The 25577-nt window shown below is 42.6% G+C and overlaps 1 protein-coding gene across 1 annotated transcript; it reads left to right on the top strand.

Annotated features, from left to right (window-relative positions):
* Positions 1-5938: 5938 nt before the first annotated feature.
* Positions 5939-24425, top strand: UbcE2M (NEDD8-conjugating enzyme UbcE2M). Its single transcript, XM_065230597.1, has 4 exons — positions 5939-6604; positions 6666-6799; positions 23142-23309; positions 23380-24425. The coding sequence occupies exons 1-4, from the start codon at positions 6496-6498 to the stop codon at positions 23518-23520; spliced, it is 552 nt and encodes a 183-aa protein (XP_065086669.1). The 5' UTR covers positions 5939-6495; the 3' UTR covers positions 23521-24425.
* Positions 24426-25577: the final 1152 nt, after the last annotated feature.

Here is a 25577-nt window from a genome sequence, read left to right on the forward strand (position 1 = left end):
TCGTCGATTTTCTCTTTTGTTAATAACTCGCTAGATTTAACGTTCCTCGGTGCGTTTGCTGTTGCTTTTGATAGCCAATACAACCTGTTACTACTCTGCATTGAACAAATTCTAGAAAATTGTTTTGCTTAGCTGTAGCAATGCAAAGAGAAAATCGATGAAGAGAATCGATCATCGCGTATTCGCCCTTATGCATGCTCACTGTCGATTTGTCGGTGCGTTTGCTGTTCCTTTTGATAGTCAATACAACCTATCGCAGTACAGAATTATACAAATTTCAGAAAATAGTTTCGTTTAACTGTAACAATTTAAAAAGAAAATCGATGAAAGTCGATCATTGCAATTCTCGATGAACATTTCAAATGGTCCTATCTGCTTTGATCGATTCTCTTAATCGACTTTCTCTTTTCATAACCACTGCTATGCAAACAGATTTCGCGTTAATTCTACCACATAGTTTGATAAAGGAGGTTCTTATCTAGCGTCCAAAACGTCAAATACAACAGGGAAAGGTTTTGCAGCTGAGTTATTGACGAAAGAGAAAGTCGATGAAGAGAATCGATCAAAGCAGATAGGACCATTTGAAATGTTCATCGAGAATTAGTCTCTTTTAAACGCTCACTGTTGAAATATGAATGGTTTTCGTTTTCCGTGTTGAGAAACAATCAATTCAAGCTGAAAAATGCATTAGGTCCTAAATAACATTGACAGAATCTCTTCGACCATTTTTTCTTAGCATCCTCACACCGAAAAAAGTTTTCATATAGTTTCCATTGGGAACGCACATGATATTTTTCTAATAACAAAATTAATGATTTTTATCTGAAATTCACATAACATTCATATGATAACATGAATTCTATGTGATAAAACACATAAATTTCATTGGACACATAAGGTTCATGTGATTTTGTAGTGCGATTCCCAATTATGAGATCACATGAAAGTTATGTGAAATTCTAATTGATATTTTCCATTGGAAATGTGATTTCTCGCGTCACTTTTCAAATAGACCAATGTAACTTATCCTCCATTTTGAGAAAATCGAAGTTGAAGTTCGACAGATTATTATTTTAACTGTTAAGAAGCAATACATTTTGCAATGCTATTTTTAATGTAGTCAGTGAATAAGAACGTTTAAAATTCAGTAGAAACGGTAAAATCACAATTTTACTTTGAATTTCACGCTACAATATAGAAAAAAAACCACATGGGACGTTTTGACAAGTCAAGTTGTACATCAGACATGCTACATTGGACGATTTTTCTCAATGACATAATCAATGTTTTGTCTACATGATACTAAATTCCCTTTCACAGATTTCAGAGTAGAGTACCTAACTTTAGATTGGTCACGCCTTTGGAAAATGAGCACCAATCATGTTAGGCACTCCGAATGACCGAAGTAACAAACATGTACCCATCATTTCAAACTGTACATTGGACAATTTTTGACCTATGATTATCTTAAATTGAAAGTAAATTTGGATGGTTGTTTTTGTATCACATACAATGATAGAAGAGCAATATATGCGTATTCGGTTTCCCCATCGGGATCCGTATTCGGTTTCCCCATCGGGATCCGTATTCGGTTTCCCCATCGGTATCCGTATTCGGTTTCCCCATCGGGATCCGTATTCGGTTTCCCCATCGGGATTCGTATTCGGTTTCCCCATCGGAATCCGTCTACGAAATCCCCATCGGGATCCGTCTACGGAACCCGTCATCGGGATCCGCCTACGGAACCCGTCATTTTCCACTTTATTTTAGCTTTTAGTAGGGGTAAGAGGGGCATAGTGAACAGGTGGGGCATAGTGAGCATCCAGCTTGAACTTCCGGCTGTTCGGAAAAAAAAAAATTGTTGGTGGTAGGATCAATATCATAATGATATTGAACCTACTACCAGTTGATTTGTTTCATGCAGCTGGAGATCCAAAGCCAAACTGCGGGATGCTCACTATGCCCCTCTTCCCCCTATTTATTTATTTATTTGTCAATCAAATAAAAAAAAACAATAAACACATTCACTAACCTGCAAAGAGATCCGGCTTCGAATTCCCCGCCGGGATCCAGCTTCGGACTCCCTACCGGGATCCGGCTTCGCACTGGTGCACTTTCCTAAAAAAAACATAATTACAGTACATTAATTTAAAATTTTAAATTTTACTTACCTGAAAAACAGCCTTCCTTTTCCAAGGGCGATCGCGGGACTCGCAATCTTCGAAACTGGCGGGGGTCCAGGTGTGGGAGCTGCCTTCCTGGCACGTCGGTAGCATTGGTGCTCAGCACGGAAAACAAGATCGACGGAAAAAACAAACCAAAGGATTTGCCGCAACGCCGGACACCGAATCGCCACCAAAACTCGCGACGGACACAGCGAAAAAAAAACTGTACACGGCCAATGTGATCAACCCAAATTTGAATACAGTGTACTCAAAATCGCAAAAAATGCAGGAACGCAGCGATGAGTAAATTTGCCTCGAGATTTGCCTCATGTTTTCCGGTGGAAAACTTCAAAAATCTTCCGGAAAATTAGGATTGACGAAAATCCCTCGGAAAATCCACAGAATCCAATCTTTACTTTTCTTATATTCGGAAAAATTTTACTGGAAAAACCTGGAAAAACAGAGGTAAATTAACTCAAAACTGAGTTCCTGTACTTTTTGCGATTTATGAGTGAACTAAACTCAAATTTGGGTGTTCTCATTCACCGTGTAGTGCTGACTCAGGACAAAACAAACTTTGCATGCGACGAGGGACCGAAGGACAACAATTTACATCGTGATGAAGTTTGATTCTAATGTAACGTTAGGTTCTGTTGTCATTGGATGTATTCTGATGTTTTATGCGTGCAACAAATTACATCGTGATGAAGTTTGATTCTTATGTAACGTTTGGTTCTGTTGTCATTGGATGTATTCTGATGTTTTATGCGTGCAACAAATTACATCGTGATGAAGTTTGATTCTTATGTAACGTTTGGTTCTGTTGTCATTGGATGTATTCTGATGTCAAATTTTACATCGTCAAGACGTTTGATTCTGATGTAACGTTTGAGGCTAATGTATTTTTATGTACTTGGATGTCACACTGAAGTCTGAATACATTAAGGGTACAGCAATACACATTAAAATTTAATGTATTGAAGATGTCTGCTGATGTTTCCTACATTACAATTTCTATTCGGGTAGTTTGTATCGCTTAACTCGATTACATTTGTTACATTGGTCTATTTGAAAAGTAACACGAGATTTATTTTTTGAGTGCACGGCCATTCTCAGCTATTTTCAGCACACAGATCGAAGAAAGAACCTATAGACCTTTTCGACGTTTAATCGTCTTTCTCTATCTAGCACACATGGATGAATGCATGGTTTGTTTTCCCACTAATTTGTTTCCCTCTTGCTCGCACTCGTTCGATTTAAATGGTGCAGTAGTGTGCGCCGATTAAACGTCAAAAAGCTCTATTAAATTTTCTAACACCGACAAACCGACATGACACTTAATTCTGACTTATGCCCGAAAATCGGAAACGGCTGATTTAAATCTGCAGTGATCCGAACTGTCAAAACCATCTCGAAAACCATACACATTTTTGATCTAGATAAAAAATAATTTGTCCAGAATTGATCAGACACGAACCAATTCATATATTTTGCATGCGGGTTCACTGCCGTTCTACGCATATCTGTCCCATGTTCTAAAAGTAACATCTGAGAAAATCGCGAATAATGTTTCGAATCATTTCTGCTCATTGGAAGAAATATAAGTTAAAATAAGTTAGTGTATTGTTCACATTTCAACAGAATCAATTTGTTCGGCGTACTACCCACGATGGTGTAATCAACAGATGGCAGTAATGTTTTAGCGACGATGTTTTACAGTGACAAATATTCAATGTGTTATGTCTGTTTGTCTGTGCTATAAGTATGGGCATTAGACTGATGCAAAATTTGACTTTTTCGTTCCACAGTGCTCAAATGGTTTCAAATCGGGTCCTGATTAGCCTCCCAAAGTTACAACTCATTTGGTTAGAAACAGACTTCGCACAAGCCATTTGAAGTTTACATGTAAATTACTATGGGAAATCTCAACTTTTTGTTCATTGCCTTCTAGACTTTTTCCATATTGAGCTGCGAAACAGTTCGATAGCTATTCTTATAGAAAATTTTCTCAGCTACAACTTTGCTAAAGATTGTTTCTATGTAAAACGAGACAGGAAAATGTTACTAATTATTTAAGAAATTGGTAAACTTATGACATGATCAAGCAGCTGCTCTGTAGGCAACTCTGTATTTTGCAGTGTGACATAGTCTCGGACATAGTAGCCATGATTTTTGTGTCCTATTCAACGCCCCAGAAACACCAATGTTGCCTGCTGAGCATATGATTGAGCATGATCATAAGACATCAGCGCATTGAACCATTGATAACTTTCGATCCTTGCATTTAATAAAAAAGTGGTCTTGAGCAAAGTTTTAGCTGGGAAAATTTCCTACAAGTACAGTTGAAAACTTTTGAAGCAGACCAATATGATGAATTATTAGATAGACATGAACAAAAATCTTGGTTTTACCATGGTAATTCCCATTCAAACTTCAAATGGTTTGTGCCATCTCAGTCTCTCACCAAATGGGTTCAAACTTTGAGAGGTTAGTCAGGATCTGATTTGGAATCGTTTAAGTATTGTGGAGCGAAAATATCAAAATTTGCATCACTCTAATGTGCATCTTGAGAAACAAATGATGAATGCTCTGTGCAGAACACAATAAGATTGTCAACCGATGATTTCAAGAAAGACTTTGAAAAAGTTAACATACACAGTAAGGATTTCATTATATTCAACCAAATGCATCCACGGCAGTATATTGAGAACATTCTAACGACTGAATTTACGAAAGGACTATACGACAACAGATATTCTGAATCAGTCAACAGGAACCTTATTTTAACTCCAAAATATGGTAGCAGCTATTAACTAGATGAATAAACACATCAAGTGACAGAAAGTGCCATCATTGTTAACTGCGTTGCTTCGAGTTGTTTTAGACAATAATACGTACTTTTTCAATCATGTCAATATTGTAAGATGTTTATACATCGTTGCTACAAACAATTAAATTTTAAATCATGTTATTTTGTCTTTGGTTTATTGTAAGATCATTACACTGCTTCTTATCTTATGCTTCTTAAATCTGAACTATAATCTGGTGTTTTAATATGAATTCCCGTTTCTCTTAATATTTTCCATCATAAAATAAAGCTTCTACTTCTATTTTTCATCATGAAATAAAGCTTCTACTTCCCGAAATGACTCATTGAGTTTCTTTTGATCATATTTATAAATCCTGTTTCAATAATTCATGCACTCAAATCGATTCGTTAATAAAAGATTCAGAAAAAAATTCTTTGTGGGACAGTTATGCGTAGAATTTCAACATGGGACAATGATGTTGTTTTTAAATAAGGCCAAAACAAATAACATGTTTTCTATTTTCATTCGAAAGTTTACCTAAAAATGTATTGTTTTATGAACAGAAGTGAAAAACGTCCAAAAGTAACATGGGACAGAAATGCGTAGAACGGCAGTTCATGGCTTGGCTAAATATTTCCCACGAACACGGAGCGTGATGTTAGAAGTGTGCTTTGGTCAGAAATTTTATTGTTATTCATGTCGGTTTGCCGGTGCTTCTAATACGACAAACACGAAAAAACTGTTCTTTATACCCGTGTTACTAACGAAAGCGAAAGTTGATTAAGAGAATCGATCCATTTTACTTAGAGCCTAATGAATTGCTCAGCTTGAATCGACTTGCATGCAACAAATTTAAGACCCTACGATTTGACTAAACCTTTAACTTCAGCCATCCTTGCCGTCGTTCCGTTTCACTCGGGCGTGTTTGTGTTTGTGCGAGCGCGAGTGTCTCATCCTCATCTCCTCGTCCGTCGTTGTTGATTGATTGTACGAGTGGCGATCGCAAGAGAAAGGAAAACTGCAGCGACGAAAAGTGAAAAGTTACCACGGAATTTTGCCAAAATAAATACCTTTGCCACCAGTACTGCGGGCAGCGAGCGCGGAAATCTTTATTTCCCGTCACGGTTCCCAACCCGGTGGCCAAAGCAGTGTCGAAAAAGCGGTCCACAGTGAGTAGTGGTGCGTTTATATCCGCGAGAAGCGTCCGTCGTAAAATCTTCTGCTTTTCCCCGTCCTCCGTCATCGCATCGCATTTACTTCAAAAGAGCTGCCTGGGACACCATCCATCATCGTCTTCAGGGTGAAGAACTACTCCCCGCCGTAGTTTTGACATAACAGAAGAGCATAATAATAGTGAAGAAAATCGCGACCAGCTCACCAGAAGCAGGAAGAGAAAAATCCGTCTTCTCTTGGAAGTGGCTGTCAAAACTTGGGTTTTTCTTTTTTCGTCCGCTGTTCCACACCAACAACAGCTCCGTCGTCGTCCGTAATCAACAACCAGTAGGCAATCGCAGGACAAAATGATCAAACTATTCTCGCTGAAGCAACAGAAGAAGGACGGTGAGGCAACTCCAAAGTCTGGCCCCCAGAAGAAGGCCTTCACCGCAGCCCAGCTGAGAATCACAAAAGGTAAACAAACAACCAATGGTTAATCGATTTCGATTATATTGATTTCCGTTCCGCTTGGCAGATATCAATGAGCTGAACTTGCCCAAGACGTGCGCCACGGAATTCCCCGATCCGGATGATTTACTCAACTTCAAGCTGGTCATCTGCCCGGACGAAGGATTCTACAAAGGGGGTCGGTTCGTGTTCAACTTCAAGGTGAGCGCAGTGTAGTCATTCTTTTTTTTTTTTCTTTGCTTGAGAACGTGCGGGCATGGGGATAGGCTGCAGTGATTTCAGGGTCAATGGCACCACAGAATTATCGGTATCATTGAATGAAATTTTCTCGATTACTTTTTCGAAGAGGCGTATCAGGGGAAATTTCCCCTACCTGATAGTGGTGTTAGTACGCGTGGGCGAGCTACCAGTTACGCCAAACTGACGAACAAATGCATTGTTTACAAAAGCTTATACGTCCCTTGGAAAAAGTAAGCAAGAACTTTATATCGGGTATCATTTTGAGATCGACTTCAAATCGACGCACTATACTGCCACTGTTGATTTTCGGTCCCATAGTCGTTTTCGTCAAAACTGAGATTTTCAATGGAAATGGTAGCTAATTACCCATATTTTCATAATACTGGATGAACTCAAAAACTTTGTTCTGGAAAAGTTTGGAAAGACAGTCAAATTGGTTGTCCCATCCAATGGTTCGAAGCAAATTTAAAATGCGATTTCTCGCGTAACATTTGAAAAGGGCCTATGTCCAAAATGTAAACAATCCAGAAAATGAATTGTAAATTTTTCCGCCAGTATTTAATTCCTATATAAATAGATTGAAGTATTTTAGGCATTTATATTGTTCACAATAACAATAGTAACTATATCTCAGTACACAACATCCAAAACATGCGAAACGTTTTCAAAAATACATGAAAATCGATAAAAATTTAATATCACAGTAATAAGCCTTTTTGTGAATCTTTAAATGGTTAGGCCCTTTTTGTTAAGCCGTTGTGCTTGTCATCATAAATTGTAGGCCCTTTGCTAAGCCTTTTCTTAACGTCAAATAAATCATCGGCCCTGCCTCAAGCAGTAGGGCTTAGCTTTGATTTGAAATTTTTCAATCATCGGCCCTTCTACGTCGCTAGGCTTATGAATGGAACCTCATCGAACGAAAAAAAATATATTTTAGGCCCGAGGTTAGGCCGTTTTAGCATGAATGATTGGAAAAATTTGGTGGATCGGCCGTTTTTAAAATCAAGTTATTTTTAATGATTTTTATCGATAATGCGGAACATTCCTATACGACTGGTAGCTAATTACCAGTGCTACAGAATGGTATCAAAAATCGGTTTGTTTACATTTTGGACATAGGCCCTTTTCAAATGTTACGCGAGATTTCCTCGGTTTGCTTATTTTCGCTATAGGACGGACATGCGAAGAGCGGCAGTATATACTAGAATTGATGAAATTGTTTATCTTCGGTAAAGTTGTTCAACATTTATTTGATAGTTAGGTTTATTTCTAAAGTCAGTGTGAAGTTATGAAATTGCGTTGGGTAATTAATGTTGATATCCATGACAGATACGTATTTCGACTACAATGTGCAGTCTTCATCAGTGTCATGCCCACTAAAGAACTTATCAAAATCTAATCCCCTTAAGGTGATTCCTTGTAGAGTCTCAAATGGCTGCCACGTAGGCTATATATGGACTTCCACTTCGAATTTTTAATTACACAGATCAGTGCTCCATTTAATTTGAAATTGCTACTTCATGTATGCTGCAGTGCAGCAAACGTGAAGTAACAATTTGAATGTTGCACGTGTCGTAGAAGCTGATATTTGTGCACTCAAAGTTTTGAAGTGGTTACGAGAATAAGGATGCCACAGCGAATAACCTTAAGTACTCATCCCCTAGGTAAAAATGTCAAGATAACAGTTTCATGTTTATTCCTGTGGAGACAATAGTCGATTCTATGCACACAATAACAATAACAAACCAAAACAAATTGGCTGATTGTTCGGCTTCTTACTCTTTAATATCTATCTCTATCTCTATCTTTATCTATGTCTATCTCTATCTTACGCACATCAAATCAGTCAATCACAAGCTGGTTCACGTTTGTCAGAAAAGTGGTTCATTTTTGCCCCCGTATTGTCACCTCTTCTCTTAGATAGAAACGCGAGAATTTTTACATCAGGTAATCTTTTTTCTTGTATTTTGACAGTCGACTGCGTCGCCCATAATGAAATAGTTTTGGCTAGAGTCGGTGTATAATGAGTCACGCCAAGAGAAAAACAGTTGAACTTGCATCACGGTTTTCGAAAGAGTCCCTTTCTTTTCACTTGGCAACAGAGGACTTCTACATCAACTTCAAATGATTTCTAGCGAGAAAAAAAAGTAGCGGCTGTAGTAAATCATTATATCAGTGATTTAGTCAAATTATCTTAACCAAAAATAGTAGAAATTCTCATAAGTGATCATTACCATACGTATCCCATGACAATTTATTGCTCACTGCGTGTTTATGATCATTTCTTCGATTATATTGCGCATTTCACACCAAACTGGACTAGTAAGCGCGTTTTCACTTATTTAAAAGTGTGATTAAAGTGCGAGCTTCCTTCTAATCGTCTTGGTATGTTCCGTGCACTTATTTCTTATGATGCAAGCAACAAGTGCTCCGAAGACACCAAAACGATTTGACGCAAAGGTGCACTTTTATCACACTTTTTGTATTTTTGTAGCAGTCCAGTTTCAGATGCAATCAGCAATATTTTATATTTTTTGCAATACCTTTCGCGGACCTTTCATAGCATCGTAATGTATACACCGACTCTAGTTTTGGCAAGTTCGTTTCCGTGAGGCAAGAAGAACACGTCACAGACAAAAAGAAGCCAGTTGTCTCTTCCTCTTAGGTTACAATATTCGCGGATTTCGTGATTTTCGCGGATTTGATCTTTCAGTCGTAAAAACCGCGGAAATTAAATGATGTAACGAAAACCGCGAGGGGACTGATGTGCTATCACCCAGGGGTAGGTCATTCCGCACATCAATCTTGGGCCACCTTTTTTGTCAGTGTGCCGCAGGTGTGCCGATTATGCCGGTCATATAGCAAGCTGCGATTGTTTGTAAAATACCCATCCCGGCAACCTGGTATTTCTGACACCTTGAAAGTTTTGGTTTGAAATCGCAAGGATAAATCGGATTGAGGATGACGCGGGAAGTAGCGGGAGTGCGAAATTTTGGTGTTTTGTGGCCATACGATAATAAAAGTCCTGTGTTTTAGGGTTTCATGATGTGAAAAGCAACGGTCTATCTGCGGCCGGTAACAGTTGGAGACCGACACTAGAGGATGATGAATATAACTTCTGTAGTTTGTTTTGTGAGACTTGCAGCATTATTTGAATTAAGGGTACTGCATTTGACACGTTCCGAAAAAAGTTCCTAAGCAAGGTAATCATCATCCTTGGCAAACAAGTTAACTACGTTTGTTGAAATCTTCCAAAAGATCCGCGCCTAGAAAATACATCAAGTACCACACCCTACAACTCAAGGACCATTATGCGAGGATCAATCATGCATATCAACGAACCAGTCGCCAATGTTATCGGCATTATCAACGAGATGTTCAACGGAAGCTTCGATCTCACCCGAAAATTTTTAAGAATTATGAGAATGAGCAACGAAAGGAGTCTGGCCTTCCATCGAATTTGGTACTGAATGGCGAAGAAACTTCATCCCCTCAGGACATTTGCCGTCTGTTTTCAACCAAGTTTGCGAATGTATTCTCGGATGAGAACCTATCTGACGAGCACGTTTCTCTAGCAGCCAGTAATGTTCCAATGTCTGGTCAATCTTTGGCAGCTATCAACATCGACCTCGCTATGATAACTAGGGCGGCTTCGCAACTGAAGTCTTCATTTAAGCCTGGACCTGACGGAGTTCCTTCCGTCTTTCTCAAGCAACACATCGATAGCCTGGTTGCTCCTCTCTACCTTCTGTTCGAAATGTCCCTCTCCAGTAGAGTGTTTCCTTCCTGCTGGAAATCAGCTGAGATGTTTCCAGTGCAGAAGAGAGGATGCAAAAGAAACATCAACAACTATCGCGGCATCACATCGTTGAGTGCCACATCTAAACTGTTCGAGTTGGTCGTTATGGTACCATTAGTCTCTCACTTCAAGCACTTGAGCGAAGACCAGCATGGTTTCATGGCAGGACGGTCGACTACTTCCAACCTTCTGCGTCTCACCTCGTACATTACGGAGAGTATGACAGACCATATGCAAACAGATGTCATCTATACTGAACTATCAGCCACCTTCGACAAGTTGAACAATCCTATACTGCCGTTCTACGCATATCAGTCCCATGTTTCAAAAGTTGCTTCTGAGAAAATCGCGAATAATGTTTCGAATCATTTCTGCTCATTGGAAGAAATATACGTTAAAATAAGTTACCGCATTATTCACATTTCAACAGAATCAATATGTTTTAGTGAAAACTACAGAAATTACCTTCAATGAAAACAGTTAAGCCTATTTTTATACGAACAATATTTAATGGGACTGTTATGCCTAGAAATTTGCAATGAAGTAGGATATTCTACGCATGTTAGTCCCACTAGGAACTGTTACTTTCAGTGTTGCTTTGATGGCTACGTTGCGTTTGACGTCTTTTATCTTGTGCTTGCATGAGCGTGCTTGCGTTCTCCGCGAAGTTTTGGAAGATCCTGGATCATTTGTATAGCTTTCCATCATTAAATTATACCAACTATAAATTTGTTGACGTTGCTACTTCTATAAAACTATTAAAGGTATGGGCATTTCAAGCAACTAATGATGAATGCACTATTTAGAACATAAACTTCTTAACATCTTGTTCTACTTCTTAGCAAGATTAACGTAGGCCTAAAGAAGATTGTGCTTAATAATTTTGAGTCCAACTATAGATTTATGGTGGCTGACATGCTGTGGACAAAAGATCAATACGTTACACGATCGTTGACCGTGGGCTTCGATGATTTCAAGAAATACTTTGGATGAGTTGACATGCACATGCAAATTACTTCCGTACGGAGTCGACCTTTATGCTGCGTAATATCATATTATAAAAGGGGCTTTTCATGAAACACGTAGACACTATAGGGGGAGTGTGAGGGTGGAGAGTGTCTAATAAGGCATTGTTTGAAATTATAAACTGGTGTTTTAATATGAAATCCCGTTTTTCTAAATATTTATCAACATAAAATAAAACTTCCACTTCCCAAAATGGTTCAGACCGTTTCTTTTGATTATATAAATCCTGTTTCAAAAATTTGTGTACACAAATAGATTCGTTAATGATAGATTCAGTCAAGATAATCTTTGTGGGACAGTTATGCGTAGAATTTCAACATGGGACAATTAGGCTTGATATTGTTTTATACAAACCCAGAACAAATGATACGTTTTTCTATTTTCATTCCAAAGTCTACCTAAACGAGTACTGCTTTATGAACAAAAGTGAAAAACGTCCAAAAGTAACATGGGACAGATATGCGTAGAACGGCAGTATAGCGATCGCCAAACTGGATAGGCTCGGTATAAACGGCAGTCTCCTACGATGGTTCGCATCCTCTCTATCTGATCGTCAGTTGGAAGTTGCAATCGACGACTGCCGATCTCCTTCGTTCCCTGGCACTTCGGGTATTCCGCAAGGTAGCCACCTCGGTCCGTTGATATTTCTTGTGTATTTCAACGACGTCAATTTCGTCCTCGACTGCCGTTGGCAGATGACATGAAAATCTATCTCCGAATCCGAGCCATCGCTGACTGCCATCTTCTCCAACTCCAACTCAACGATTTTGCTAATTGGTGCCAACTGAACCGCATGGTTGTAAATCCAACAAAATGTTCAGTAATCACGTTCTCACGGAAGAAACATCCAATTACATTCAGTTATATCCTAGAAGGCGTTGACGTACATCGTGTGAATCACATTAAGGATCTGGGAGTCATCTTAGATTGTCAACTCACATACAGCCAGCATATCTCGTTCGTGATCGACAAGGCATCCAGAACGCTCGGCTTCATTTTCAGGATAGCTAAAAGTTACACGGACATCTACTGTTTTAAATCGCTTTACTGCTCCCTCGTCCGGTCGGTGTTAGAATACTGCTGCCCTATATGGAATCCCAATTACCAAAACAGTGTACATACAAATAGTAGAGTCTATTCAACGACGATTCATCTGTTTTGCCCTTCGACGATTGCCTTGGAGGGATCCTTATCGCCTTCCAAGCTACGAAAGTCGGTGCCAGTTAATAAAGGGTGATACGGTCAAAATTTGGTCAAGGGAAAACGCGTGTAAATCGGTGAAATCGTTTATTTAAAAAATCAAATTAAATTTCTTTTTCAAGTTCAATTAGTATAAAATTCAGGAAAAATATTCAGTTAGGCTTCCGCTTTTCCAAATCCGAATTGCCGGGCCTTACGCTTGACCCCTGCCATCAGATTTTGTACAGCCACCTTGTCCACCTTCTTCGCCGCAGAAAGCCAGTTTGCCTTGAACTGCTGCTCGCCCTTAGCAGTTTTTTTGGTCTTCTTTAGGTTCCGCTTGACAATAGCCCAGTATTTCTCAATTGGGCGGAGCTCTGGCGTGTTGGGAGGGTTCTTGTCCTTGGGAACCACCTGCACGTTGTTGGCGGCGTACCACTCCATGGCCTTTTTACCGTAATGGCAAGATGCCAAATCCGGCCAAAACAGTACGGAACAACCGTGTTTCTTCAGGAAAGGCAGCAGACGTTTATTCAAACACTCTTTCACGTAAATTTCTTGGTTGACAGTCCCGGAAGCTATGAAAATGCTGCTTTTCAAGCTACAGGTACAGATGGCTTGCCAAACCAGATATTTCTTTGCGAACTTTGACCGTTTCATGTGCTTGAAAACATCTGCTACCTTTCCCCTTCCTTTTGCCGTATAAAACTCCTGTCCCGGAAGCTGCTTGTAGTCGGCTTTGACGTAGGTTTCGTCGTCCATTACCACGCAGTCAAACTTCGTCAGCATCGTCGTGTACAGCCTCCGGGATCGCGCTTTGGCCGTTGTATTTTGTTTATCATCGCGATTTGGAGTCACTACCTTCTTGTAAGTCGATAGTCCGGCTCGTTTTTTGGCTCGATGCACGGTTGTAGACGATACACCCAGCTTATTTGCGGCATCTCGGAGAGAGAGGTTAGGGTTTCGCTTGAAACTACCGGCAACTCTCTTTGTCGTCTCAGCGGCTTCCGGTTTTCGATTTCCCCCCGATCCAGACTTCCTGGCTGTCGACAAACGTTCCCCAAACACTTTAATTACATTTGTAACGGTTGATTTGGCAGCTTTTAGCGATTTTGCCAACTTTGCGTGCGAGTAGCTCGGATTTTCGCGATGCGCGAGCAAAATTTTGATACGCTGCTCTTCTTGCTTAAACGGCATTTTGACAACTGAAGAGTGAATTCCAAAATCAAAATAGGAGCAACATTCTACACACACACACCTTCAAAATGAGGGGTGTTCAGGTTTTTTTAATGCAAAATTGAAAGAAATACGTCAAGTTGATATTGACCAAATTTTGACCGTATCACCCTTTACACCTGGATCCTTTGTGGAGTCGAAGAAGAGATACGACAAGGGTCCTGTTTGTGGCTGACATTCTACAGGGCAGAATCGATTGTCCTTCTATTCTACAACTTATCGACGTTAACGTTCAACCACGAGCACTCCGTAACAACGCAATGGATACCTTTTCGTCGTACAAACAGACGAAGGACAGAAGGAGGACCTCCAACAGAGTAGTTTTTATAGTGTTTACTTCAACAGAAAATTGGTTCCTGGCTCGATCGTACATTTACACAACACACACACACAACAACATTAAAATCTGAAATAGACAGAGCTCCACACCGTGGGAACCGGAAGGGCCCCCACCAGGCAGAGATGTCCCAACAGCCGGAAAAAATTAAAAAAAGACTAAACTTTAAAATACAATGCAGCATCCTTTAAAAAACGCATTACTGCTGCCAGTGTGGAGGGATCATCACCCAGCACGTCGCGTATGCTATTTGGAAGCCCGTGGAATTCCCGCCGGCTCTGATACTGAGGGCATACGCATAGAATGTGCTTGATTGAGGCTGGAGTTCTACAACCGATGCAAGTCCTGTGGAACGGCCTTCCACCGAAATTGTGCGAGATCTTCTCTTCTGATCCCGCTGGTTCAACTGTTCTATCCATTTCCTCGTCGTCCCTTTGATCCGTCTGATGAAGAGGGAGCGGTTTTGGGCCCACTCTGCCGTCCCAAGCTTCCCGTACTTTGCTCACGATCCAGCGCTTGACATCGTGTAACGGTACTTCGTTAGTATAGCGAGGGGCAGATGGTCCTGCCTGGTATTCCGCAGAATACCGTGTTTGGTGGCGGATGAGTCGGGGCCTCGGATGTCAGGGCTTGTATGACGCTGTGCGAATCCGTGAGGACCAGGATCGGTCGGTTGGAGAGCGTTGTAATAACGATGAAGATGGCAGCAGCTTCAGCAGAGAAGACAGAACATTGCGGCGGTAAGCTGCAGCTGGTTGGTGTGATGTTTCCGGCTAGACCGATACCGACCCCGGCCCGAGCGCGAGATCCGTCCGTGTATCGGTGAGTGTGCGTAGGGAATTTTTTTTCCTAACATTTCAGCTACAGTCCTTCTTATGGCCACGGAATTGTCTCCGGCTTTGAACCTGTCCTTAATCCGGCTTTCGATTTTCGGTAATGATGTTTGTCAGCATTTGTCTCCATGTCAGTGGACCCTGGCCACTGGGGGGAGATCTTCGTTGGCAGCCGTGCGGAGGAGTCTGTTCCCCTCGTCGAGGAGGAAGATTCCTTGATTTCCCGATGTCTTCGAGATGAAAGCTGCTAGGCTTTGGTTGCGATAGCAGCGGTTATACGGAAGCGGAAGGATGCCTGCGTCGATGCATGCAGCGTCAGCAGGCGTGGATGGCAGCAGACCAGAGACAATCCGGACGTAGGTGTTGTAGACTGGTGCTAACGTAGCTAAAAGTTAGCCGTTGTGATGCAGGTCATCTCCAACCCGTATAGAAGGAGACTGTCGATAATTGCACTCGCCACGTGAAAACGGATGCTGCGGTTGTTCGATCTATTCTGTCGGGAAATGGTCGGTATGAGATTCATTCGGCTGCGACAATTTTTCTTGACTGCACTGAAATGCTGTTCAAAGTTGAGGAATCGGTCAACGAGAACTACTAGAACTCGGACGGTCTTCTTCAGCGGTATGGACTGGTCGTCGATTTTGATCGGTGGAGACTGCCGCTTGGGCTCTCATCCTTGTACGTACTGGCGTGGGTCCGGTGCTGATGATGAGGATGTCATCGGCGTAGACGAACACATATATGTTCTTCGGTAGTTGACGGAAGACTCCGTTCATCGCCAAGAGGAGGAACAGGGTAACGGCGATAACCGATCGTTGTGGGACACCCGTTTCCTCGGGGGAAAAGTCGGGATTTGGTGTTGCCAACTGCGACTCGGAATGAGCGGTTGGAAAAGAAGTTCTGGATGAAGTGAACGATGGGTCCGTTAAGACCCCAGTCGATTAGTTGCTTAAGGACGAGGGGCGTCCACGTTCTGTTGAAGGCCTTCGATATGTCGAGCGATACTATCTCGGTGTGCAGACCACTGTCGTAGGCGTTCTTGAGAACTTCTCCTAGGGTTGCGAAATTGGTGGACGTTCCGAAACCTTGTCGGAAAGCGTGCTGTCGGTGATCAAGGAAATTTCCAGCTTCGAGGTGTTGCTTCAGTCTTCGATTAACCATACGCTCTAGGACTTTGACCATACAACATGTTAGCGCTATTGCACGGAACTTTGCTGACTTCACGGGTGGCTACCCCGGCTTTCGGGATGGGAACTACCAAGCTTTCCTTCCATACTGCTGGGTACCCGTTAGTGAGCCAGAGCTTGTCAAAGAGGTCTAGCATCCGTAGCTATCCTGGTAACGGTAACCTCTTGAGTAGAGGATATCCGATTTCGTCGGGTCCCGCCGACTTCCCGTTGCTACAGCGAAGGGCAGGCTGCAGTTCCTGCCAAGAGAAAGCTTGGTTTATACCGGTACTGGCGGTGTCGGGGGGTACTATGACGTCTGCGATGGATGCGGTCGATGGCTTGGTTTTCTGCTTGAACTTGTTGTCATACTTGTCAATGGTTGCGAGCTCGGCGAAGTAGGTACCGAGTTCATCAGCTACCGTTTCCGGATCGGAAACCGTGGAACCATTAACCTGAACGTGAAGTGGTGCCGTGCGTCGTTTCCCACTAAGGGCGTTGATTCACTGCCAGAGATCGCCCGAGGATTGCGATGCGTTCATCCCTTCCAGGAGCTCCATCCAGCTGGATCGCTTGGCATCACGGATTTCTTGTCGGCATTGGCATCCTCTCTGTCGTGGTGTCCTATGGCGAGCCGCTTTACACGTCGAAGTGCCTTGCGCCGGGCTTTGACTGCCTTCTTCGTATCTTCATTCCACCAGCGGAACTGCCCTCTGTAGTAGTAGAGTCGGCACAGTAGCGCCGTAGCTTTCCCAGTCCGCTTGTTCATACTGCCATCGCGGTCTCCGTGTTACCGCCAGGACGAAGGTCGCCGAGAGTTGAATTTGTATGGAGTAGTGGTCACTGCCGTACAGGTCAGAGTTTACGTTCCACTGCGTTTTACCAGCGATGTGGTGACTGGTGGCTGTTACGTCGATCCCGTTGAAATACGTTGGAACACCATCGTTCAAGATTCCTTCTCGAATATGTCCACGAGGTCCGTGCCACGAAAGTCCGACCGAGGGCAACTCCAATTTGAATGGTGCGCGTTGCGGATGCGTGGTTCAGGTAATTTCATTAGGGTCTCGCTGAGTTGACAGTTGAGGTTGCCGATTCGTCCACATGGCAAATAAACGCAGGCAACGGTGATGTTGACTGATTCTGTAAGTTGAACCCCGAGTATGGGTAATTGTGAGTCCAAGTCGATAACCCGGAAAGGTACCGTATTTAGTACCCCAATGGCTACAGAGTGTCGGAAATTTCTACCGCTTTTCTTTGTCCAGTTGTATCTTCCGCCGAGGGAGCGGTTCATCTGTTCGACGGAGGCTTTGTTTACCTCCTGCAATGCGATGACCCAGGGGGGATCAGCTTGGCAGAGAAGCTCGAAGTCTCCAATCCGCTGCAGGAAACCGTTAACGTTCCATTGGAGTACGGGCTGTTCGATACGCTGTTTTGACAGCTGAGCGATCTGCTGTCCTTGCTTAGTCATTTCCTTCCTAAGCTCAGTGTGTGCGACTTCCTGTTTCTCGGTGATAGAATTAATCGCACTACCAAACGACGAAAGTTTTGAACCGGGCACATTCATCAGCTTCGCGCACTCGTGTCACATCCAAAACAAGTTCAGGCTAGAGTGGACAATGTTCAGAAAATCCTTGTTCAACTTTGTGCCGCCGCATTTCAGGTGAATCATCCTGTCGCAAAAAGCCATGCAGGAGACGGATTCTTCATCGCCTTTAACTGGTTTAACGCATTGGTCACAGGCGGAAGTCATGCTGACTCAGTTTCCAAATCTTATTTAGAAACAGCGGTGGAGATGCTCTAATGTGCAAGGAGGAGTTGGATTCTGCAGAGCGTCTGATATCGACAATAACACAACACTGTTTTCACAACAAGGAATATGCTCCAACTAGACGATTATCGCAACGAACTGCACTTTCCACTAATAACCGGCAAAATTGTGCAAGTCTACAGAACGGCAAAAACAAAGAACGATAGCCCGTGTTATAAAAAATCATCAAATTTAACAGCGCTGAATCACGACGACGTGAATCAGAACGATTGTCGACCTCCTTATAAAACATACACCACTGTGGTAAAGTATACAAAAATCTTCAAAATTATATAAACTCTATTCATATATCTCACTCGTAAACTGTTGACTTCGACCAGCTACGGTCAGAACAAAGGAGATAGAGGCCAGTATCGGTAAGCAACTATAAACTAAAATGATTCTTCGAACACAGAAAACTTACACTATGATTACAACAGGACTTGCTCAGACTAAAACACGTCCACTAAAACTAGAATCGTGAACCTACACTAGGGGAACTAAACGTAAGTGTTAACTTTCTTAAGCTAAATTTGATAAACTATTGTTAATTGATATAGTTGCTGTCGTAATGAATTACACTATAAAAGACAATAACCTACTTTAACATGTATATTGAAACCATAAATACTAGTAGGGGAATTTACGTATTCTCGGCAACCTAAGCAGCGACCTTCTTTCTATAGCCTTTTACTCTATGGAACGCACACATATGCAGTATTGGTTTGTTTACAATCTTTTGCTACCAGCTGCTCTAACAATTTCTGTCGAAAGAATTGTCAAAAACTGTTTTGTAACGCTTTTACAAAGCTCCAATCTTCTCTAGTGAGAGCGAGTATTGTCGGCAACCAGTTTTTCTTCGGCAACCAGTTTTTCTTCGGCAACCGTTCCATTTGAACTGCATGTAAATCTGCCGTTCTATTATCGGCAACTCGAAATCAGCTACAATTTGTAGTGCGTGTGTTTCATTTCAAGAAAACCCTGCTAGATTGCTTTTTCTCAGTGGTAAAAATATAATCAAATTGAAGCTGAAAGCATAAAGAATCGTTTGCATGCATTCAGCGAAGTGTTTTCGTAAGAAAATCCAGTGAAAATAGTGTTTCAATTTGGGTTGCCGAAAATAGTCTGTCATGCCGAAGCCGTAATTTCCCCTTTCTAATACTTATCACAATGTATTGAACACAGGTAAATTATATTCTCCCATCATCAACGGATCATCCGAGTATTTTCATTTCCGTCCGGAAAATAATAATTTTGGAAACTCCCCGTTGAAATCGATTTTCAACAGGTACCTGAAAAAAAAACATCGAAAACTAAGGGAATTTAGGACATTTTGAGTTGCCACTCTAATAGAGCCAATGTCGTCTCACTCTGCCCATAATCGCATATCAGCCTCATCTTTGCTTGATTTCCTACCCATAAGGGACTGTTATGCGATGGAACTGCTAATGATGTCATTGGCTCTATGAGTTTCCCGTTTTATCGCGCGCGCACACACACACTTAATCATTCGGAGCGAGCAAGATGGAGACAAATGTAAAACATACACCACTTATGCGAAATCTGGTATCCTTATTCCTGCTGTCTACTTGGTTGTTCTTTTAAGCCCTTTCACAGTGGTTAAGTGAGAGTTTTCCCTTCCTGGGACAGGGAATCGAGACCGGGAATCGTGTGCTTTACGCCTATGGGCTAATCAGGCGTGTACCTATATGTTATATCCGTAACCAAGGCCAACAAGTAAAACAAGCTGTTGTTAAGAGCTACTATTTATTACGTCTATCTTGGTTGGTGGTCGGATAAAGAATCAATCTCTAACTTATGACAGTCAGGCAAGGCCTACTACATCTAGGCCTACTACATCTCCCCCTTTTAGAAAATGTCATAGGAAGAGAGCCATCTTGGAATGCGGCAAAGTGACAGCTAAATCTATTGTCTAACTGTCAAATTTACGTCAACGCAACGCAAACGGATCTAATGTGGGTGGCCCTGTACAGAACGTCGAATAAAGTCTCCACTGCTTCAGATGACACGGGCTTTTGTGCGGACTGAAGTTCTCCATCTTGAGCAGCAGGCTCATGATTGATTGTCGAAAAAGGATTTTCGCCAGACGTACTTGCCACTTGACCATCAGCTTCGAGTGATACGGAACCAACAGGAATAGGGACATCGTGATTGAATGGCACTTCTGGATCCAACGGTACAGCTTCATCTTGAATTCCATCAAGCAGGATTTCCCATGGTAGTTGCTGCGTCGCTTGCTCTGGATCATCAGAAGTGTGACGAGGGCGCATTTGGTTTACATGCGACCTCACCAGCTTCGGTCTCCCGTTCATGTCCAGTGCAACGATATAGTTGATGGAACCTTTCCGTTCGATGACTCGACCAGGAATCCAGGACTTGGCGTTTCTGCAATGCTGTTCAACATAGACCAGGTCATCTTCTTCAAACTCGCGCTTGGCTGCTCCATGCCGCCAATTGAACTGTTCGTTTTGTTTGTGGTTCTTGACAGCTTCAGTTACAGGAACAGGTTTCTTCAGTAGGTCCAAAGTGGTGCGCACTGGTCTTCCGAGGAATGCTTCTGCTGGAGACGTCGACTGCGGTGTGTTTCGGTTTGGGATTGAACGATACACCGAAAGGAATGTCTGCAGGTGCTCCAGTGTGGGTGATCCTTCCCCCTTGGCTAGCTTCTTGAGGCCACGCTTGAGTGAATCAACGAATCGCTCCGCTTGGCCGTTGGACTGCGGGTGGTAGGGAGCAGTGCGGAGATGGGTGATACCATTTGCACGGCAATACTGTTGAAACTGCTCGCTGGTGAATTGCGTTCCGTTGTCTGAGACCAATGTGTCTGGGTTGCCGTAACGAGAAAACGTTTCACGCAGCATATTCAGGGTTGCAGTTGTGGTAATTGATTGAGTGTGAGAAATTTCGGGCCACTTAGACAAAGCATCTACCATGACGAAATAGTAGTATCCATGGATCGGACCAGCAAAATCGATATGGACACGTTGCCATGGCTTGTCCGGGAGAGGCCATGACTCCAAGGTTGCTTTTGTCGGGGACTTCGCTGCTTCAGCACATGCAGTGCACTGACGGACAAATTGCTCCACATCGTCGTCAACGTTAGGCCAGTAGATGTAACTTCGGGCCAGAGACTTCATTCGGTTCATTCCTGGGTGTCCACGATGCAGTTGACGAACGATCCGCTTTCGAAACTTTGATGGGACGACGATTCGATCGCCGAACATAACGCAGTTGTCGACAACTTGAAGTCCATCTCGTCTGGCGAAGAACTTCTTGACATCAGGATCAACAACTTGCTTCGCATTTGCTGGCCAACCTTCGTTAAGGAAATTCACCACTTGCTGAAGAACTGGATCCTTTCGCGTCTCAGCCACAATCATCTGGTGCGTGACTGGAAGGTTGCTGATGGTGTCGTCGAGAATTGCTTTTGCTTCAGATTCGACGCACACGGCGGCTATGACGTAATCCTCATCTGGTCTATGCTGCGATGACATTAGCCGGGATAGAAAATCTGCATAGCCAAAATTCGTCGATGAAACGTGTTGGATGTCGAAATCGTACAGCAGAGTGTCAAGGCCCAGCGCTGCAAACGGTTTGCTGTGTAAACAGGAATACCTTTCTTTGAGCCGAAAACCTTGAGTAGCGGTTGATGATCGGTTTGCAGGAGGAAGTGTCGTCCATACAGCATTCTGTGGAAACGGGTGACAGCGAATATCAGGGCCAATGCTTTTGAAGTTTGACTGCTACACCATTGAGCTCGACCGGGATGAACTTCCGCTTGCTTTCGATGTTGCGAACCGTGTAGATGCTTTTTGTCTTCACGTTCTCTTTGGATTTGGCCTGTTTGAACGTTTTCGACAGCGCATTCTTGTTGCTGTTGCAATAACCTTCCTTGTGTCCTTGTTGCTTGCATCTGGAACAGGTGTACGAAGCGAACGGACATTCACGAACATAGTGCTGGTCGCCACACTTCCAACATGGCGTTTTCGGCACTTTTTGGTTCTTTTTTGAGGCAGGATTATTCTGGTTGCGAGAAACAATGTTGACGTTGCGTGCTTCTTTGTTCTCCACCATCAATGTGTCCTGCTTGAGATTGGCCACGCGATGACATTCTTCCACGAGGTTCTCTCAACCTAGCTCATATGTCCGCATCCCGTGGCGATTGGAGTCCACAGACGAAACGGAGAGCTTTGAATTGGTCCGGTGTGAGCTTGGACAGCTGAAACGCTTCACAGTGTTTGTTCACCATGGCAGCATACGATGTGAAGTCATCCGCGTCACTTTTTGCATACTGGCACTGGTAACGGGAATGAAAAACCGACTTCTGTCGACCGAACAGTTTCGTGGCGGTTTCGTCCAGGGTGAAGTCCCGGGGATGCTTGGGAAGAATGGTGTTGACGTACTTCTCGTGCAGAGGCGTGCTTAACTTGCGAAGAAGCAATCTCACACGAGCGGCGTCATCCAGGGATTGGCCGTCCTTTGTAAAGACATCCTCGTACCTCGCATACCAGCCATCGAAGAAAACTCTTCCGTCCGGATCGTACTGGAAATCCTGGATCCCGCTTGCCAAGGACTCAATAATCTTTTCAATCTGCTGCTGCTGCCTCGTGATGAGATTCGTTAGCTGCAGGATGGCGTTCCGAAGATCCTCGTCAGACATTTTCTTGCTTGAGGTTTCTTGCTTCGAGGTTCGAGGTGCTTCCAAAATTTTCCTCGTCGCCAATTGTTATATCCGTAACCAAGGCCAACAAGTAAAACAAGCTGTTGTTAAGAGCTACTATTTATTACGTCTATCTTGGTTGGTGGTCGGATAAAGAATCAATCTCTAACTTATGACAGTCAGGCAAGGCCTACTACATCTAGGCCTACTACACTATATAACACATACCCAAATTCTAGGTCGGCCCCAACTACCCACACGAGCCGCCGAAGGTGAAATGCGAAACCCAGGTGTACCACCCGAACATCGATCTGGAGGGCAATGTGTGTCTCAACATCCTGCGCGAGGACTGGAAGCCCGTGCTGACCATCAACTCGATCGTGTACGGATTGCAGTACTTGTTCTTGGTGAGTGTTCGAACTTCACTAGGTTAGACGAGCCCAAGTTTTTCTAACCCCATGTTCAACCCCTTTGTAGGAACCCAATCCGGAGGACCCGCTCAACCGAGAGGCAGCCGAAGTCCTGCAGACGAACCGACGCCTGTTCGAGCACAACGTGTTCAAGGCGATGCGCGGCAGCTACATTGGCGAGACCTATTTCGAGCGCTGTCTCAAGTGATATATAAATTCAACACTCACCCTCAAATGTTGCGTTTATTTAATTATTCTTACGATTGGTGGACGCTATTACATAGACTTTAAGTATAACTAAATGGCAAACAAAAAAACACAATAGTGGAAGGCGGCGACGAAATAGTGGGCACACGAGAGCACGAGCGCACCTAAGTCGAAGGACGATCTAAATTTGAGACAGGTAGAGTAGGGTATTCGAAGAATGCTTTAGAAGATTGAGGAATGCGAACCGAGAGCGAAAGAGCAATGCGTAAAAATAATGAAATAAACCGTTGAATGAAAAACCCGAACATTCATTAGAATGACAACCAATTGAAAATTAATATAAAAATTACAGCAAATGAGAAAATGTATTTGTTAAAACAACCAGATAAATAAAAACAACAGCAACAAGAACTATGAGACAAAACTGCAAACCATCTCCTGTACCATTATCTAATAATACTAGATCGAGTTGCTATCCAGCAGGGGGCTGTTCAGTTCCATCATAAAAAGAGATAAACGCGAAGCCAGATAATGCAAACACACAAACGTGAAGAACGAAGAGAAAAATTAACACAAAATTCGACTGTACGAAAGAAAAAAAAAATCTATGATCTTAGTTTAATTATCACAATGAACAGGAAGAAAAGTAAATAAACGGTATTTATATAGAAAGGTCACACAAAAGCAATCTTGATTTCTTTCTTTCTACCTACCAACCGACACTTGCAATGCTCTAGTTCTAGCAATTCTTGAAGAAGTTAAATTTCCTATATAAAAACAGAGAAAGAAAAAAAATAATCAATGATCAACAGCAGCCCGTAACCGACAAACAGTTCATTAATTGTACTGAAATTAGCTGCAGAGAAAGTAAGCTACAATTAAATATGAAAATTTTACTCGAAACAACGGTGTTCGTGCGTTTTTAACGAAAGTAATCCTTGCTTCTTTTAGGCCGGTTTCCTGGAAAATTACATGCTGCTGCTTCTTCTTCCTGGCTTTGAGGCCCTTAGGCGAGTATAAGTCCGCTCGAAGCACTTCCACAGTTATTAACCTGGTGACGGTATTCAAAAATTGCAATCTTGCCCTGTGGGTCTTTTTAGACCCAAGATTGTTACATCTCGACAGCAAGCCAACCTGCGGATGGATTCACGAAACCAATGACCCTTTTGAAGCAAGCTAAGTTACGCCAATTCTTAGGCATCGTGGATTGAGGAGGAGTGAAAACCAAGCAACCAGCGATTTTGTTACGTTAGCAAGTATTTAGAGAATACACGCCCTAATAAAAAATAACCATAAACGAACGATAACCCAAATCATTGAACTATTCCACAAATGGTTTGGATGATACCCAGAACACGTCGTTAAGCAAATTAACCATACAATTTTTATTAGGGCGTTCATTACACTTTATTCCTTCAAACCTGAAGCACCGTTTTTTCCTTGTAACTCCGCAAGACTACGCCTATGAGATTGAGCAAGCCGGCGCCGGTGGTGTAGTGGTAAGCGTGACTGCTTTCTCCCCCCAATGGGTCTGGGTTCAATCCCAGCCGAGGTCAGTGGGATTTTTCTGAGGCATAAAAATCTCTGGTCACGTCTTCCTTCGGAAGGAGTAAAGCCGTTGGTCCCGGCCCATGTGTGTTTGAATGGGTGCGATATCCTACGCAGGTGTGGAAGCTGCCTTCCTGCACATTCGTTTGCCGTCAATGGATGGCAATCGATGTCCGTCGGTGATTGGCACTAGATTGCGGAACAGAGACCAACGTTAAATAAAGGAAAGAGATTGAGCAAATATTTTTGAATACCACATCCGAACATACCAACTCGACAAGATGAGAAACTCCAAATTTATTTCAGTTTGAAGTATGACATAGATTTCTATACCACCGTTAGTATTAGCATAGAGGTAACTCTAAGACTAGAAGGTCCCGAAATAACGTGCTCAACTTTTTGGCTCAGCTCTGGTACTATCTTCGGTCCCAAGCTAATCGATTCACCCCTCGAAACATAGGAAAAACGAATAACCCCTCATTTCATCTGTCAAACTTTCATAGCGAATCA

This window comes from Ochlerotatus camptorhynchus, unplaced genomic scaffold (assembly GCF_037179485.1).
Source record: "Ochlerotatus camptorhynchus isolate MF236.1 unplaced genomic scaffold, CSIRO-AGI_Acam_v1.1 ptg000330l, whole genome shotgun sequence".
NCBI lineage: Eukaryota > Metazoa > Arthropoda > Insecta > Diptera > Culicidae > Ochlerotatus > Ochlerotatus camptorhynchus.